At 36.4% G+C, this 18,132-nt stretch overlaps 1 protein-coding gene across 2 annotated transcripts; it reads right to left on the minus strand.

Moving 5' to 3' along the window:
• Positions 1–132: 132 nt before the first annotated feature.
• ice2 (interactor of little elongator complex ELL subunit 2) lies at positions 133–11,064 on the minus strand. 2 transcript variants are annotated; one of them, XM_055038720.1, is made up of 15 exons: positions 10,956–11,064; positions 9,702–9,803; positions 9,267–9,585; positions 9,049–9,168; positions 8,324–8,458; positions 8,054–8,170; positions 7,622–7,781; positions 6,372–6,553; positions 5,455–6,286; positions 5,197–5,366; positions 4,182–4,311; positions 3,245–3,329; positions 2,160–2,210; positions 1,381–1,624; positions 133–453 (listed from the first exon to the last, which is right to left on the minus strand). In XM_055038720.1, the coding sequence occupies exons 1-15, from the start codon at positions 10,976–10,978 to the stop codon at positions 322–324; spliced, it is 2,802 nt and encodes a 933-aa protein (XP_054894695.1). In that variant the 5' UTR covers positions 10,979–11,064; the 3' UTR covers positions 133–321. The 2 variants fall into 2 exon arrangements, 1 of the variants encoding a protein (XP_054894695.1); XR_008606525.1 differs by lacking the exon at positions 133–453 and having other exon boundaries at positions 1,552–1,624; positions 2,160–3,131.
• Between the last annotated feature and the right edge of the window lie 7,068 nt (positions 11,065–18,132).

The raw sequence follows: 18,132 nt of genomic DNA on the forward strand, positions 1-18,132 counted from the left end.
GCAACTTTCCAACATTAACAGTGTGCTCAGGTCTGCCCATTTAGGACATGTTCTCTTTAATTTGGATAACCCACACGCTGCCGGCATCCGCATTAGACAGCAAATGATCCTTGACATCGTGCAGCATGAACATTTGTGTTTATTCTGATTCTGGTTTTACAAAACATTAGTTTTAAACAAAGTACATAAAACATGTCAACAAATGTAATAGATTTATTTAAAATACAATGAAGGTCTTCTGGTATTGCCATCATTGTTAAAAGTCTAAAATAGTAACACAAGTCCAGTCTGACATGAGCATGAAATGGAAGGATTTGGCTTTTAAAGAGACTTTTCGACAAGCTTTTTAATGTATTTTTTACGTCTGGCTGCACGTTTTGTTTGTTTGTTCTTCTGGACATTTGGGTTGTTCTTCTGCCCACCTCTGAGGTTGTAATTTCCATCTTTTGCTACCTGAAAGAGATGGAAAATAGAATGTAATAAACAGTTTTAACATATGAATTCTAAAAATTAAAAATAAATAAAATGTCTGTTGTCTGAAATAATAACCATTGCTAGGATAAAAGTATTCTCTTTGCCTAACAAGCCCACCTGGCAGTTGTGGCTTAACCTGTCTGATAAAATAAGTTAAGAACCTTTTTCAAACTACCAGAAAGAAAAAGGATTCTACTTTTTGTGTTTCTCGAGATTCCTGAACTGACTTATCAAGTGTGCTCTCTGAGTTGAAAGAATTGTCAACAAGTTTGGTCTTTTTTTGGCATTTGTCCAAAAGCAACAACATACAAAAGTATTTATAGCCCTTTATTATGTTGATGTTTCAAAACATTACACCTGTAAAAACCTTTATGCATTCAACTGTGACTTTCTGCAATAGAGCAACATAAGAAGAGCATAACTTTAATGTTAAGGGAAACCAATACATGGTTCTCCAATTAGTTTTTTTTTCACAAATAAAAAACCAAACATATTGAACTGTGATTTTTCTGTACAATTAAGCATCTAATAGAGGTCTGTGACCATCAATTTTAAAGTCTCACTATATGTTCTCGGTTGGATGTTATACGAGATGTTCTTTAAGATGTTCTAAGACAGTATTGTATTCTGACCCGGCATTGCTTTATCCATGACATGTGCCTTGGTCTTTACAATATCATTGAAGTTCTCTGTCAAACCTCTGAGGTCTGTACTGAACAACTCCATTTATACTGAGATTAAATCATATAGTCTGTTCACTGACACATTATCTTATTTTTATTTGTGAAACTAATAATAAATTCCCCTCCTATTTATGCATTATGTCAAGCTATCCTATAAAATCCCAATGAAGAGAATTTTTCTCCAACATTGTTATTTTTTGTGGGAATTTCACTCATCACTCACCGTTTGAAAGGTATTTGGAGGAAATGTACAGGGAACTCGGCCGTGTTGCTGGTGGAAAGGAAGGACCACAGCCTGATCAACAGGTATCCAAGGCACAATACCCAACTCTGGTGGCTGAGGAACAGAGCTGTGGTTCTGCTGCAGGTTGTAAGCTCCTCGACTCACTTTTTCACCTCCTGCTTTCAGCAGAGTGACAAACGCCTCTCCAGTTTTGTGCACAATCAAGTATTGACCTTCGTCCAACCTGACAAACAAACAGAGATCAGTGTAGTTTAGCCAGGGCTTTCACAAAGAAAACATGTCGTAACCTTGCACTGATTTCTTATTTTTTGTTTTGTTTCTTGGCTGAGTGATGATGGGAATGTACGGCGCCAAAAGAAAGCAGCGGGTTGAGCAACTCATTCTGAAACAAATAAAAGAAGGGCTAAGAATAATGTCATAAGTTCTACCTGAGGCTGAAAGGCTAAATGTGGGAATATTTCAGCAATTTGAACAGAGAACCAGTATTGTGAAAAAGTCATGAATAAAGACTAATTTCTTTGCTGTTTGCTTCTAAGGGGCCAAGGCTTCTTGGGTTTAAAGGTGATCGTGAGCAACAGTGATGCAAGTTTTCAAAAGGCATTTCAAAGTTTATCTTGAGAAGTTGCTTAAACTTTTTGCTCGGTGTTATATGTGCAGTCATTTTAATTTGCAACTAAGAATAGTGCTACAAGTTTAAACATTTCATTAAAATTTGCTACTAACCTACAATTAAAACCAAGGTGAGGGAAACAACTTACCCAGATAGCTTTTTCAGTAGGTGATGCAGAATATTCAGAGACTTGGAAGGCCTGTGAGCAGAAAAGAAATTACCATTTCTTTCCTCTGCATAATTTATGCTTAGATACTAATTTCAACACTGGGATGACAAACTCAGAGCATGACAGCTGCATGTGATGCTAACTGTGATTCCACCAAAAGCTGCAGGTCAGTGCTCTCCAGCCTAATTACTCAACACAGCAGTGTCACAATCAACATCAATGTAGCAACAGAGAAACAGAAGCACATCCCACACACTACTGCCTTTAGCATTTTCTGACAAATTCTTATTTAGAAACACCTTAAACTGTACTCTAAGAGAGCAATAATGTACTTGTGTAATGCAAGACTAATGCTACTGATTGTAGTTTAGAGTCTAAAAGTATAGCGAGAACTAAATTAGGTTGTAACAGCTCAAACTAAGACAGCGTCCAGAAGACCAGCAGCAATTTTATCATCACAAGGCATTCCTTGTTCTATATGTTCCACCATCAAAACACCATTACTGTTTTTTTGGGTCACAGTGTTTTCAAGTAGCAAGTACAGATGAGAAAACTCGGTTTTTTACAGAGGCAAAAGACAAACTGCAGCTCCCTTCATCATAATCCAGTAGGATTACAACTTCTATGAATCATTTCACAGTTTATACAGAGATTTATAAAAGTATCCACAATGATTGCTTGATTTTGTGACGTTAGAAAGACAAACTTTTTTGCCTTTTCACTGTTTCTCAGAGTCCTGGTTTTGAGTACCCTCTGCCAGTCAAAATGCACATGAGCATAATTAAGTGAAAAGGTATGGACTCTATGGAAGGTTTCACTATATGAATGTTCAATAGTAGGGCAAACACAGAAGAGATCAAATCCCAGACATCCACAGGCCCCCCAGAGTATGGCGGCCCCAGGACAATCACAGGTACAACTCCTCCCGTCCTCCCACCCAAGAGGAGAGCCCTGTAAGTAAGTGAGTTTCAAAATCTCCACCTGCAGGTTATAAGTAATGTAATCATTTTCAGTGGATTAGGTTAATCTAATCATGAGCACACATCTGTTGTAAGAACACTCACTTGAACCCACAGGAGATGTTCTGGATCCAGTCGTCAGGCAACTTCCTCAACAGAGCAACTTTAGATGTGTGTGCATTGATGTGAGCTGCGGGGCCAAAGAGAGAGAATGAAATGGTTACAATGATGGCATATAATTTCTCCATCCCCTTTTTTCCATAGCTGACTGCAACTGGTAAGTAGTGCTTCTTTCCACAAATTCTTCAGTTATGGGGTGTTTATAGAGTCTCCAACCAGAGGCATACATGCACAGATGGGGAATGCCACAAGACCTGCCACATGATAAACTAGAACCCGCTAATCAAAGAAGGAAGTGTTTCCTTAGCCGATTGTGTTGCACAACCTTATTACCAAGGAGATGCTTTCTGATATTCCACTTAGCTGAAATGTTACCACAGTTTTAGTTTTGTCGCTGACTATTTTATATACAATATAGTAGGGGAAGTAATTCTTAAAAACTAATACTTTCTTTTCCTTCAGAAGAGAAACTCGTTCTATCTGCTAGACAGGTAGCATACCAGACCAAGCCTGAATAAGTCACGAGAAGTGAGGAAGAATGGAAGGAGTGGTTCCCTTCCTTTTAAGCTACAGGTAAGCAGGATGCTGGCTGAAAATATGCATTAATACTGTACCTAAACCCCAAAACAACATTCAGCTTAGGTTTGCAAATTCCACCCTTTGTAATTGAAGATATGGTCATAGCTATGGCAACAGAGTAAACTTCACAACTACACAACCGCAGCAGCAGAGTGAGTCATCAAATGACTGCTGGTTTGTGGGAGGATTTGTCTCATGGTTACCAATGGACACAGCAGAGGAGAGAAAACATTTTCAAACATTACTTGAGCAATATTTCCAACACTTATTTTGAAGAATATAAGTACTATTTTTTTCCCCATCATAATAGGACGATCCCCTATCTTGGTTTGAGTGTTTTTACCAATGTAAGGCACTGTGCTGGAGTGAAGCGACGTCTCCGTCCACAGCTGGCATGCCTCGCTGTTCGTTAGACATTCAACACCGTAAGAAAGCTGGTACTCCAATTTGGGTAAAACATAAACTGGCACATGCTGTTAGGAGAGAACACATAAAATGGTAAGGAGCTGCTACCATAAGTTTGTATCTGTAGGCGTATGGCAGAAATGAAAAAAAAGATTCCTGTTTATGTTACAAATGTAACTCTAACTTGTAATTTCCATTTACAATTCCTGTCAGATTAAGTTTATAGCATATATAATATTTAACATGAAATCAAATATTTATAAAAAGAAAACAAACAAAAACAAAAAAACAAGAAAAAACTAAACAGCAACAAAACAAAAACAAAAAAAAAACAGTCTTCATACATTCAATGCATTTTGTGAAGAGGGGCCAAGTAGGATGACAGAGACCAATTTATCTTTCTGGTCTCCATGCAAAAAGCTGTGACAAAAAACTAACAAACATTCAGAAAACACAGTCCTCAAAGTGAAGTCTGACGGTGGCAGTGTTATGTCGTGGGGAGAAGAAAGTTAAAGTCCAGGGAATAAAATACAAGGCATAATGACAGAAACCCTGTCACAGGCTACAAAATACTTGAGAGTAAGAGATATTCCAAAATATGCAATAAGAACTACAATGGAATGATTTGGGCCCAATCATATTTACTACATGATTTAGGAGCTTCACATATTACACAAAGATCATTAGGATAAACTTTCAGCTCAAAAAGTCCAAAGCTTTAGAGACATATCTCAAAAGTATGAGAGCAGGGAAACAGAGCTTGCCATATCATGTGATAACTTAAAAATATTCATGCATATTTTGCTTCTACTTCATTTATATACTGTGTTGTGTAGTCTATGAAATAAAATACTGCTAAAAAAGCAGTTTATGCTTGTAAAATGAGAAAAAGTAAAACAAAAAACAAAAAAACTTTGGAAACAAAATCTAAAGCTTTGTTATTATAAACCCACCTGGTTCTGGTTGTTGCCTACTTTTCTTGTATGGGTCAGAGACACAGAGCTGCGCACCATTACCAGGAGGTCTTGCAGACTGTAAAGCTTGTAAAGCAGATTCCCCTCCAGTGGAGCTTCATAGTCTTGTTCATCTTCTGCACAAGCCTGAAGGTTTTCTGAAAGTATTTCTGAGTGGAGTCAACAAAAAGTTGCACATTATTAAAGTTCTACAAACACTGCTTAAACCAACCAAAACCAAAACAAACTGACACTAACTTTTGCGCTCTGTAGGACTGATGTTAACAAGTGCAGATTCAGGAAGAACAACACGGCTCTCGGCATCCTCATTCTGGTGTCTTTCTAAGTATGACGACACACACGGCTTAACCAGGGAAGTTGTATGAGGGTTGAGCTGGGGCCCAACACAGCGGCTTGGGGACTTAACGGCAGGAGCTGGTTCACTGCCGGACTTGAACATGGCTGTTTGCATGCGCAGGATCTCCCCTAGTTGATCCTCAGGTGCATTTGTTTGTCTGGCAGTTCGTTTAGACCTTGTACGCTTACAAGGCGGAGAGGAGACTGTATTTGCAGGGATGGACTGATCGGAAGATGTAACTGAAGAGTCTGCAGAGCATGTTGTAGTCAAGGGTTCTGACTGATTTGTGGGCAATGCTACTGAAGAACCGGTCTCATTAATGATCCGCTTCTCATCAATGATCAGCTTTTCATCATCTGAATCTGCCATAAAGCCTTCGTCTTTATCACATTTTTGGTCAGAGCCGGACGATTCAGTCTTTTGTAAGTCAGGCTCACTCACTTTTAGCTGACTTGTTTCTGTTCTGGTATTTTTTTTGTTTTTAGAAGCACAGTTAATTCCTCCCGTTGAAAAGCTGCTAACTTTGAGTGTTTTATTGGAATTTTTTTGCTTGGTCACAACTGGGGTTCTTGAAGATCCACTACTTTGAACGTCTTCATCCTGCAGACTCTGTGATTTCTTTATCTGTGGCGTTTTAGTCGTAGTTTCTCCAAAAGTCTCCAGGTCAGTAAGGTCCACCTCAAAGTCAAGGCCTTTGTTTTCCACAGACACACAACCTCTCACGGAGGCCTCCTAATGATAAGAAAAGTATAATTAAAGAAAAGATCACATATTTTATACTATATCCTGGATCCTGCCTAATTTTTCATTGGCTTACCTGTGAGTGCTGCTGCTCAAGTGCGGGCCGCTCGGTCATTAGATGGAAGACTTTTTTACTTCCATTTGTCGTGATGGAGAGCTTCAGACTTTCTTCATAAAAGATGTGACTCCTCTCTCTTATTGTCACTTCACGCTTCAGTAGAGGTGAGTCTATGTACACAGTCTTCCTTTTACTGCTTCCTGGAAAAAGTGTTCAGAGATAAACATTAATCAAATAAACAAAATTTGGTAAGGCAGACATGTCTTTTTCCACACATCTTTGGGTTAGAATTCAAAGGCCTCCTGACCTTTATATTTTAAGTACATTCAAGAATTGCACTGAAAGAAACATTTATTTGCTTTATCTAGCCTTTTAATGGTGCTAATGTGTCAGCTTTTGCTTGGTAAAATTAACATTTGTCTTTTTTGTGCTAACCTCTTTAACCGTTTTGTTTCTAACTTTTCCTTTTCTAATATTTCTGGTCCAGTTTTACTCAAAACTGTAAAAGATTATTTTAGCACACCCATCTTGACATGAACTTCGTGGAACAAAATATGTTATATCTGTATCACTATTAATATGAGGTCACTGAACAGCAATGCAGTTGTATGCACAGTATGTGTGAAAGAAGTTATTTACAGCACACACCTTTTGGAAATTTGTTGAAACCTTTAAAATAAATTCAAGCCTAACCATTCTTTAAAAATGCACACTTTAATTTAAGAACATTCTATCACTAGAGGGAGGCCAAGAACCTGACAGTAACTCTGCAGGAGCTGCAGAAATCCAGAGCTCAAGTGGAATAACATTTTGATAGGATAGTTACAAGCTATGCAATTAACAAATCTGTAAAGGGCAGCAAATAGAACATTTTAAAAAGTCCTAAGAAGTCATGTAAGCCATTTAGGACTTACAGGACTAAATGGTGCCTTTTTCTATGAGGAATAAGTGCTGTAAGAGCTCTCTTTTGCACTCTTAAAGCCTTTTAAATTAACATCTACAAAATCAAAAACACTTAAATACTTTAAGTGTTTCGTTAGCAAGGCAATTAGAGGAAGCACAAAAAGCTCCTGATGAATAACGTATTTTCCCCACACCTTTCATTCTTTATATGAATCCAAGATTCCCTTAACATCAGTCATATTCAAAATTCATCTTTAGAGGTGTTATTTAGACTATGCTATACTGTAACAATCATGTTAAATGGGGTAAAATAAGAGGGTATTTTGCAGTAAGCGTATAAATTGCATCTGAAACATTGAACACACCTTCTCCTGGTGTTATTTTCACCAAAACAGGCAGTTCCCATTGGTCCCCAAAGTCTGGGCCGTGGTTGTCCAGCAGCCTTACCAAGGCATCTCGTGTCAGACAGACATGAGGTTCATAATAAGCACACAGTTTTTCTGTATTTCCGTCACTGCTGATCCTCTGTGGGGTAAAGAAAGAGCAAATTATCAAAGTATTCAAACTAATTTAAATGTTGGTGTTTAATAACAACATGGGCTCTGTGCAACTCAAGACGTTTCTTTCGGAAACACGTTTTAGACAAAGTATGACATCAGCACCCTCTGGTGTCTGTTTTGAAGAGTGCAGGAGAGTAAAAGCAGTTAACAGACACGCAATCAGGAATTCAGTTCCAGCAGTGAAACATCTCTGCTTGTTCTAATGCAGCAATTAAAATAAGTGAGACAATTGCTTACAGCATGCTTGTCCTTGGCTTTCTTAGCTGGAGGAGTCGCTGATGAAACACTGTGATAATCGGATGCAAGCTGTGCATCAGCAGGCACCATCTTGTGGTCGGTGATGTTCACAGTGCCCTGGAGACATAATGGGTGCAAATGTGGAAAGAGACAAAGTTAATCAACACAAGGCTGATTCTGCAGTTCAAAACTTGAAGTGAGAACGTTGTATAATAAAAGAAGATAATGATACAAGCTAATATTTCTGAGATTAGTTCAAGAATATATTACCATTGTCAGCAGCTGCTTCTCAAATGTCAGAGCCAGTCCTGGATTAAACGTTCCTCCTGTCAAACTGGTCACTTCATCAATCTGGTAAAACTGAGGAAGTGCCTTCACAGACTCTAAACACGCTGTAAAAAACTCCTGAAAAACATTGAGAGTTTCTTTGTGCACTTTTCCACACAGTATAGATTCCAAGGCTCAACAATAAATCAGTATATATTGTAATAGATACCTGGTCAATATCAATATATAATACTTATAATATATGTATATTGATGGAATATTCAATATCCAATATATACAATATTCACTGAACTCTGATCCAGAAGTGCACAGCATTCTGGGGGATGAAGGCAAAGGAAAATATTTAGCTGCTCAACCTCTCATGGCAAGCTAAGCAAGGTATGTGGCATCAACTAACTCACTCTTTGGTTACCTAGCAACAACCTCTTGAGTAACTTGTGCAGCAACAGTTTCAGTTTTTGTCACCATGCCTAATAATTTCTCAAAAATAAAAAACAGCATGGAGTGAAAACTGAATAAAACAGAAAAGGTCATACCACAAGTTTGGCAGTATTCCAGATATTTAAAACAAAAAGTAATCAATAATTATGAATATTGAAAATTATTGCCGTCAACTGATATAGAATGCTTATATATTGATACGTTTTATAGCCATATTGTCCAGCCCTAACAGATTCTAGTACATAAAAGCCTTTACATTCAAGTACCTCTGTATACTGCATAGCTCCTTGTGTTATGAAGTTGTAGTCATCAGCACACATTTTAGCAACATCCTGCAGGTACTTCGTGAACTGTACAACTTCATTGTTTATTCGCAATATCAAGTTCTGAAACAGAGTAAATTTTAGAAAAAAATTATGTGAATGTCAAAACAATAAACAAGTCTGAATTACCTTTAATATCAGCTCATGGAGAAAGCTTGTACCTTCGGAAGACTCCTGCTCTTTGTGTTCATCAAATAACCAACATAGGTTTTCTGATCTTTGATAGACAGGCTGGACAAGCAGGGATAGGGCACCCTGGGTTCAGGAAAAGCAACATCTATCTCCCTCTCAGTCTTTTTGAAGGACATTCTCTCTCTCTTCCTCTTTTTTGGCTCCTCTGAGTCATTGTCATCACTGTCACAGCTCTCCCAGCCAGACGCTTGGCTGCCTTTTAACTTGGCAGCACTTTTTCGGGAAGGAGCACTGCAATCTTCCGCAGACTCCTCACACTCTTGATTTACGCCGGTGTTCTCTGCAGGACTAGAAATAATTGTGTTAAAAAAGATGAATGAAACACTTGCTGGTTAACTTTACAACAGTAAAAAGTGCACATGAAGTTGTTTATTAGTGAACCGATTAAGTTTTTGCAAGCAAACCTTTGAAGGAAGGCCCAAAGTTCTCTGATATGTGGTGCAAGTGAATGTTTGTCATAGAGATCTCTGGTGAAGAATGAACCGTCAGGAGGCGCATCATCATCCCTGTCATTAAAAGAAAATTAAAGTAACATTATCTAACTTTCAATGAAGTAATTAGTAACTCCCTAAATTACTTTAGCTGGAAAACAAACATTTACAAATTTGTGCAAAGGAAGAATATTTCTGAATAAGATGAATTACAACTCAGTTAAATCGACATACATGTCCATTTTAATAAATTAGAATAAAGCCAAAAGTTGATTCATTTAGTAAGTCAAATTAAATCAACTCAGTGAATAAAGACTCATGACACAGTGAAATATAATGTATTCCTGTTAACAGGAATTCCTGTTAATTGTATTTCTGTTAATTATCTTGTGACAGGCTGGAGACCTGTCCAGTGTGCACCCCATCTCTTGCCTGGAACGTAGCTGGAGATAAGCACCAGCACCTCCCGACTCCATTAGGGGACAAGGGTGAACAGAAAATGCGTGGATGGATGGATGTTAATTGTCAGTTCTATTTCATTCCTACTAATCGCCGGAAGCGATTAGTAGGGATGAAAGTCGTAACTTTTGTTCTTTTACCAGTGTGTGCAGAAGCGAGGTCCTAAAAAAGTGTAAAGTGAAATCGCTTCTTCATAAAGTTCGTTAACACAGGGAAGCATGGATCATAACTCGAAAATGACCTTGTGGATTGCTGCACTGAATTTGTGCCATTGACTGCATGGTGGATAACAGTCTTACTCATGTTTGTGTGGGCCACAATACAGCGTTTCTGTAACAAAAACCCTTCAATTCATAAACTGTGAGCTACAAGCAACAGAATAACCACCTCCAGTGCATAAATTAGGGTATGATAAATATATACTCTAATAATGTTTATTTTTTTTAATGTACTATAGCATTAAAATTGATACGTGTACTGGCTTTGTTTTTAAATCAGCTTTTCATGACAATTGTATTGCTAATCTAGAATCCAAGTTAATTTCTTCACTGAAGAGGATAAGTTTCGTTCATTAGACCAACTTAGTTCAACTGCCTGTCAAACATATGATGTGTGTGTTCTTAATAACTTTCCTTTTGCCTCTTTCAGTCTCAGTATGTTTGCTTTGGTTTCATACAAGCACAAAGTTCAATGAATGAGTTCAGCGTGGAGATGAATTCCTCCGACTGTCTCAAAACCCCAGCGGTACAGACTCATTACGTTACTCACCACACCAGCTCCATTGTTGCCATAGTCAGGAAAAACAAAGCAGAAGCTAACGAAAGTCGGTATTTCTCCACGTAAACTTCATCGATCCCCGAAAAACGTTTGCATTGCAAGCAACCTTCTTTGTCTGTTAGAAACATAGTAGCATCGATGTTCTTGGTGTGCTTTACTGCCCCCAGTGGACGTAAACATCAATACACTGTAATATCCATTTATGGTTGCAAATTGGCTGCATGCTTAATATAATATAATATAATATAATATAATATAATATAATATAATATAATATAATATATATATATATAATATAATAATATAATATAATAATATATAATATAATATAACATAATATAATATAATATAATATAATATAATATAATATAATATAATATAATATAATATAATATAATCCCAATCCATCGTATAAAGGTGTCAGTACATCCATCTCAATAGACCTGGATCTAATGATGGCATGACAGTTGCTTCCTGCTGGCTGTCTCTCTAATAGATGCAATGAACACATTACACCCTGAGTGGTCAGCTACTCTCTTGTGAAATAAATAACTTGCACTACTACAACCTACCTTTCTTTTCTCTCTCTTCTCTTTGCATAAAATGTCTGTGCATATTCTATATTTTATATTATTTCATCTAATGTTTATCTATTTATACTTGATGTATGTACAAGCAGTTAAAATCAAAGTAAAATTCCTTGTTTTTGCACACAGCCAGTGTCAGTGAAGCTGTTTCTAATACATTGGCAAAATCCGGATGTATGTTCAAGCACAGATATAGCCTATAGCGGCTCTCAGTATTGCACGAAATCCTGTGAAAATGTTAAATTTTCATCATATAACAAAAGAAAAGTCAGGGAAACTCTTAGCAGGATAGCTGAGCTTTATGTAAGATTCATTAGATCCATTATAATTTATGGTAGGTGTTAACTCGAAAAGATGTAATACAAAAATCAGAAGGTGAACAGAATTGGATTAAGTTTATTTCACACTTGTGCAGCAAGATTAGTACACATTTTTAAATTCTTTCATCCGCTCTAACAGATGTAGTTATTTTTCTGCTAAATTGTGTAAAATAATTCTCATTCTATTTAGGTAAAGTTAGAAATGATTTATTAAAGTCTCTATTATGATTTGTAGACCTTTCACAGAATGTGACAAGTCTACATGCTGTGAAAATCTATTATGATTTACTCTCCAGTATTTGGCATCCTTAACCATAATAATGTCAGTTTTCTCTCCAGAATGTCCCCTGTGCTACAAACAGCCTGAAATACAAGACACAGGAGCAAAAGTTTCACACCAGTAGTCTCTTTTTTTGTACCAAGTTATTGATGATGACATTCTTACACCTAGTCTAGAGGAGATAGTATCAATAGTCTACATATGGAAGAAGTTCATATTATGCAAATTATTCCACAACTTTATCATACTGCTGTTCACTAAGCCTCATCAAGATCTCTAATGCATTACATGGTAAAAAGTGCTAAAAAATTTATATTCCTTACAGGGAAATTGAGTCATTCATTAAAATACAATATTTTTTGCTTCAAGCTTACAACTGCAATGGTTCAGCCTTGTGTGAAGAAAATGGTAAGTGAGGTCTTTGCAGTTGTTAGGTGCCCAAAGATTTCTGCTCAGTACCAGAAGATGCTAGAAACACCGACAGGATCAGGCATCAGGTCATTATCTGACCTGATGCAAATGACCAGTTACACATTTAAATTAACATGAATGAAAAGTTAATTTCAGTAATTTAAAATGTAACATTGATATTTATATAGACTTATGATGCACAGAGCAATATATTTCAGTCATTTATTTCTTGCTCACCTTCTTTTTTCACCCTTTTTTCTCCACTTATTTTTCCATTAATACGCATCGATACAGCAGTGAATACAGTTTATGAACACACTAGCAGTCTAAACATGTTTCATTTTTTTCCCCTTGTATTTCACTTTTCACCAAGTAGTCAAACAACCAGTGTCTTCAGCAAAGATTTTTTTTTCTTCCATTTGCCTTATTATTGGATATAAATTATTGGATATGACAATCTGAACGGCCAGTTCTGTAGCCTTTTCCCACAGTCTTTCAAAATAGAGCCACTCCTCACTTTTAATGCAGTACACAGCTGTGTTTTCTTCTCTTTTTGGCAGAAAACATTTTCCTTTCATTTCAATTTGCATTAATAGACGATCTTTTGAACTGTGTATTTTGCAATGAGCATTTTTCCCTTCCACTTAACTTTCAGTACATGTATGCATTACTTCATAAATGGGAATAAACTCTTGAAATGATTCACTCTGTGTGTGAATTTATTGTAAGTCGTATTCTTTGAACTGAGTTTCTCAAATGAACATTTCAATATCCAAACTTTTATTGAGATTTATGAATGAATTCATAAAAATTCTAAAAGTGTCTAGGACTGAAAAGTAATTCTCGTATTTTATCTGGTGGTAGAAATATTTAGACTGATTAAATTTTTTATGTGAGCAGAACGAAGGGCAGGCAAAGTGAGACAGACTAACAATCAGAGAAAAACAAAGGCTATTACAAGCGGTAAATTTTATTATGGGATAACAGCACATAAAGCACATCTAAAATCGATGTGTCCAATGCACTTTTAATAAAGGTAATATTAAAGGTACAGTTTCTAAGTACAATATAACAACATTCATATTAGAATGAAAAGTATTTAAAAGACAACATTAAATTTCTTATTCTTCTTTACAGATGTATTTACAAAATGAATCAAAATACTTATTTTCATATTTAAGAATCAGACAAGAAGGAGCAAAACTACATTTGTGAATTAGACTACCTGCTAAAGAGAGTTCAAAAGAGCTGGATAAAAAGGTTCATGATCAGCCGTCGCCATTTAAGATCAGTAGCAAATGTGTGACTTAGAAATCTGTGTCAAACACAAACAAGTTTGGGCCTTTTCAATGTTTTTTTTTTTTTTTTAATTGCTTTGCAAGGAAAAGAAACATCAAGCTCTGCTCCACCCAACCTTCATGTGAAGAGTTAACCCAAACCGACTCAGCTCACAATGAACATAGAACATTAAAAGGAACCAGATGTGCTGTACGCCTGTTTTACAAACACCCACTAATACAGAATTTACAATGTATTAGCAAATCTTCTGTTTGCAGTGATGAAAAAAAGATTACACCACAAGCAGAAAATGTAGAAATGTCAAATTATTACAAAAAAAAAAAAAAAAAACAAATCAAAAAAGGAAAAAGTGCAAGTGATCATTTCGGGCAATAACTTATCTGCAAGCTTTAATTGACCATTTGAGATCAATATAAAAACTAACTTCCAGGACCTTCTGAAATCAAGGTGAGAGGGATGACGACTACTCATAAAACCCTTTCAGCATAATGCACCAAAACATGTCAAAACACATGAAGGAAAAAAAAGAACAATTTTAAGCAAGTGAGGGTGAGAATTTCTCCTTATGTAAAAAATACATTACCACATCAGTACACGTTTGGAAAATAAAAAAGGACAATCAAAACCATGTATGCATTTCGTTACACCGAGAGGCACTCAGTGTGATACTTTGCTTATTATTGCGAGCATTTCCTTAGTGATTTTGCTACAGAGAAGAGGAAAAAAGTCGACTTTGTCATCAGTTGGCAAATCCTTTCATGTCAGTTTTTTAAACACTTTATGTGAGGCAGTAATAATAATAATAATAATAATAAAAATATATGTCACTGGTCTGAATACCCTTTCAGGGCCATTGAAACGTACAGAAACCCGAGCACCACAATCCCACGTCAAGTAAGGGACGATGCAGACACACGAGGTAAAATAGTTAACTTCTTAAAGACCTGACGAGCTACAGCCTCAGTGAGTGGTTTTTCTAACAATCGGGAAAGAGAAAGAAAAAAAAATACTGCTGTTTCAGATTGAAAATCAGGATTTCTCCACAAAAATCCAGGAAAGCGACCTTAAATAGTTTTTAAAATGAGCAGATTCTAGGTTTACTATAAGCCAGAAGGAAATAAGTGCAAAATCCCAGAGTTAGCACACTGATACAGGCACTGTCTGGGTACTTCTTTTTCTCTTTTACCACTATCATTTTTATTATCATCATTATAATTCGTTGAGTCCTAATATCAATAATACATTAATAGGCAATAAAATTATTGAACTAATAGGGTGGCCAGGCTTAGGAATCAATACTTGGTTCACAAAATTAACTTACCTAGCACCACACGGTAGGGCAACACAAAATAAATGTCAGCACACCCCTATCTCTATCAAACTAATCCTAAAGGAGGGAAGCAAAATAGAAACAGCTTCATCGTACAATATGATGCAATCGATAAACAGATAAATATTTTCACTGGGTAGGCCTTAGTAGCAGTATTTTCCTCTTACCTATACAGACAGAAGTTACAAAGCTACCTTTATACATGTGATCCATAAGAATAATAATATTAAATATGATCGATAAAAACAGCCAAGAACGAGGGAGAGAGTGAGAAAAGGAACACATACAGTAATACAGGCCATGTCAAGTTCTACGTTCTCCACCTGGGAACTGAACCAGTCAAATATACAAATGACACAAAAATTGACACAAAAAAAAAAAAAAAAAAAAAAAGAAAAGAAAAAAAGAATTGTGATAAATAAGAGGGTGTATTTACATGCAGATGCACAAAAGAATGAGAAATAATACACCAACATATATTATTGCTTGACATTCAATTATGGCTAAAGGTTGCGTCTTTTCTTTTTTTTTGCTTTTTAAACTATTGTCCTTAAATGTAATTTTAATCTTAAAATTCCTATCACTTGTGCTTTGGAAGATGAGTTTAATAAAAATGCAATGACAGATTCAAAATTCTGGGCTATAGCACATGCTGGCAGTTTTTAAGCGTGACATAACACCAGCTTTCACAATCTGCGGCCACAGAGGCCTCCAAACTCTGGCATTTTGTTCAAAAAGAAAGGATTTTTCTGTCCAATATGAGCCGACCTGACCAATACAGCAGGAAAAGCATGTTTTTGGAAATGTGGTACTGCTCTTTGTTACCCCTGCAGGCGTTATGTTATGCTTCATTTTTTTTAAAATAAAATAAAAACAAAAACAAAAAAAAACTTATACTTAATATGGATGGATCCAGCTCAGCATTTCCAAACCTTTGTCCTTTATTTAAATTCTTTAAAATTAAAACCAAAATGTCCTTATTCACATAACCCTGTTCCTCTTTAATTATTAAAGCCTTGTCTGGGTTTTTTTTATTTTATTTTAGTCACACACCATAAGAACCAAACACATACACACACACACACACACACACATACAGAGACTATTGCTTTTTACAAACAGACAACATAGCAGAGACAGAAGGAACAACACATTTTTACTGTATACTACACAGAGACTAAATAGTACACATAAACTTGGGGGGAGAAAAAAAAAGAGCAAAAAGGAACAGTGGCGGTTCTTGCATGCATGGTGTCCTGGGCCATTGACTCTCTCTGGTGCTCACAACCCCACCAATTAAAATGAAGAACTTTACTGAGACTCTGGGATGGGATACAATACAGTGCATTTACATTTATATCTAGTGGTTGTGCGACCCCTTTGTAATGCCACCCTTGGCAACTGCTTATATGGCCAATATCAAAAACCGCCACTGAAACAGACATAATATTTTAATCGTAGTTCATAGTTGTACCAAAGTGACACTGTGTTTGATGACTGTTTTCTTCATCGATCATCTATCATCTATCACAACCACACAAGCACATCTAAAGAGGAAAAAGAAACTGAAGGGATTATTATTACTTCTTGGTACAAAGTGTAAACATACTGGATGTATAGAATTAATAAAAAAGGCAGATAACTGCAATGTAGAGACCCGTAATTTCAACACAAGGCATATTGCTCATAATATTTTGTAGAATGCATCAGAGCCACTAAGCAGGCTCACGTTTTTGCGGTTTGAGTGGCAGACCTTAGCTGTATGAGAGAAAATACTTGGTAGTTATGCAACTAGAAAATGTGTTGAAAACAAATCATTTCAAAGGAAAGCAGCCAAATCACCTTTAGAAAAAAAAGAAAAAAAAATTCCCATAGTAGGAACTGCAAAGTTCAGTGTGCTACGTTAAAAACCTGGCCAATCGAGGTATGCCTCAGGCCTTCCCACTCCGTCTCCCTGAGCATTCACACCGCATCCTTTCTATGTGCTGTTCTTATCGGGGGCCACAGACATCTTTCACAAACCTGGATTGTCTTGCAGTGCTCCAGACTGGGGGCGGGAGGGGTTGTTTTGTTCGGAGACTGAGGTTAACTAGTCATATAGAGGGCTTGTGCATAATATCCAAAGAGAATTGGAACATAAGTACAGGTACAGCAGATCTACTACAACCCAAACACAACCGATTCAGTATTGCATAAGAATTATTTTGGTTTTTCTAACAAAGAGGGTAATCATTTGTAAAGACCCTGATGACACCATCTGAAATCAACATTTTTTTCTTTTTTTCTGGTGAAAAAAAATGTTTTGTGCTGAAAAACTGTAGATTGCAAAAGTGGTAAGATCCTTGTTTTGATTTCTTACAGTTAAAACCAAATATTTACATACTCTTATAAAAAGATAGTTTTTCTCTCATTGTCTGACCAGACTCAATTTTAGGTCAGTCAGGTTAGGCTTACTAAAACTATGTTTGTTCAATGTCAGAATGATGAAAGAGAAGTTAAAATCTTTAAAGAGATTTTTCTAATATTCGATTTGAAGATGTAAATCTTATGTAATTTTTCCATCCTTTTATAAGTGTTTCACAATAGAATTTTGGCCCACTCCTTCTGACAGAACTAGAGTACAAAGTTCTGTATGCCAGAACTTTGACCTCCAGATTTTGTGTGATTTTGTTCACACAAAATTTTTTTAGCTTTATAGTTCTGAGATCAGAGCTTTGTGATGTCAACCTCAAAACATTGGCCTTTATCCTTGAGCCACTTTGCAACTAATGGGGTGGCGTAATTTAAGTCATTGTCCATTTGAAAGACCGATGTCTTGAGATGTTTTAAAATTTCCACATAATGGGAAACAATTTTTTAACGTGCAGCACTCTGGCCTGCACCAATACAACATGTTGTTGCCACTATTGTACTTTCCAATTGGGATGAGGTTCTGAGACTT

Source organism: Poeciliopsis prolifica, unplaced genomic scaffold (genome assembly GCF_027474105.1).
Source record: "Poeciliopsis prolifica strain line A6 unplaced genomic scaffold, Auburn_PproV2 SCAFFOLD001, whole genome shotgun sequence".
Taxonomy (NCBI): domain Eukaryota; kingdom Metazoa; phylum Chordata; class Actinopteri; order Cyprinodontiformes; family Poeciliidae; genus Poeciliopsis; species Poeciliopsis prolifica.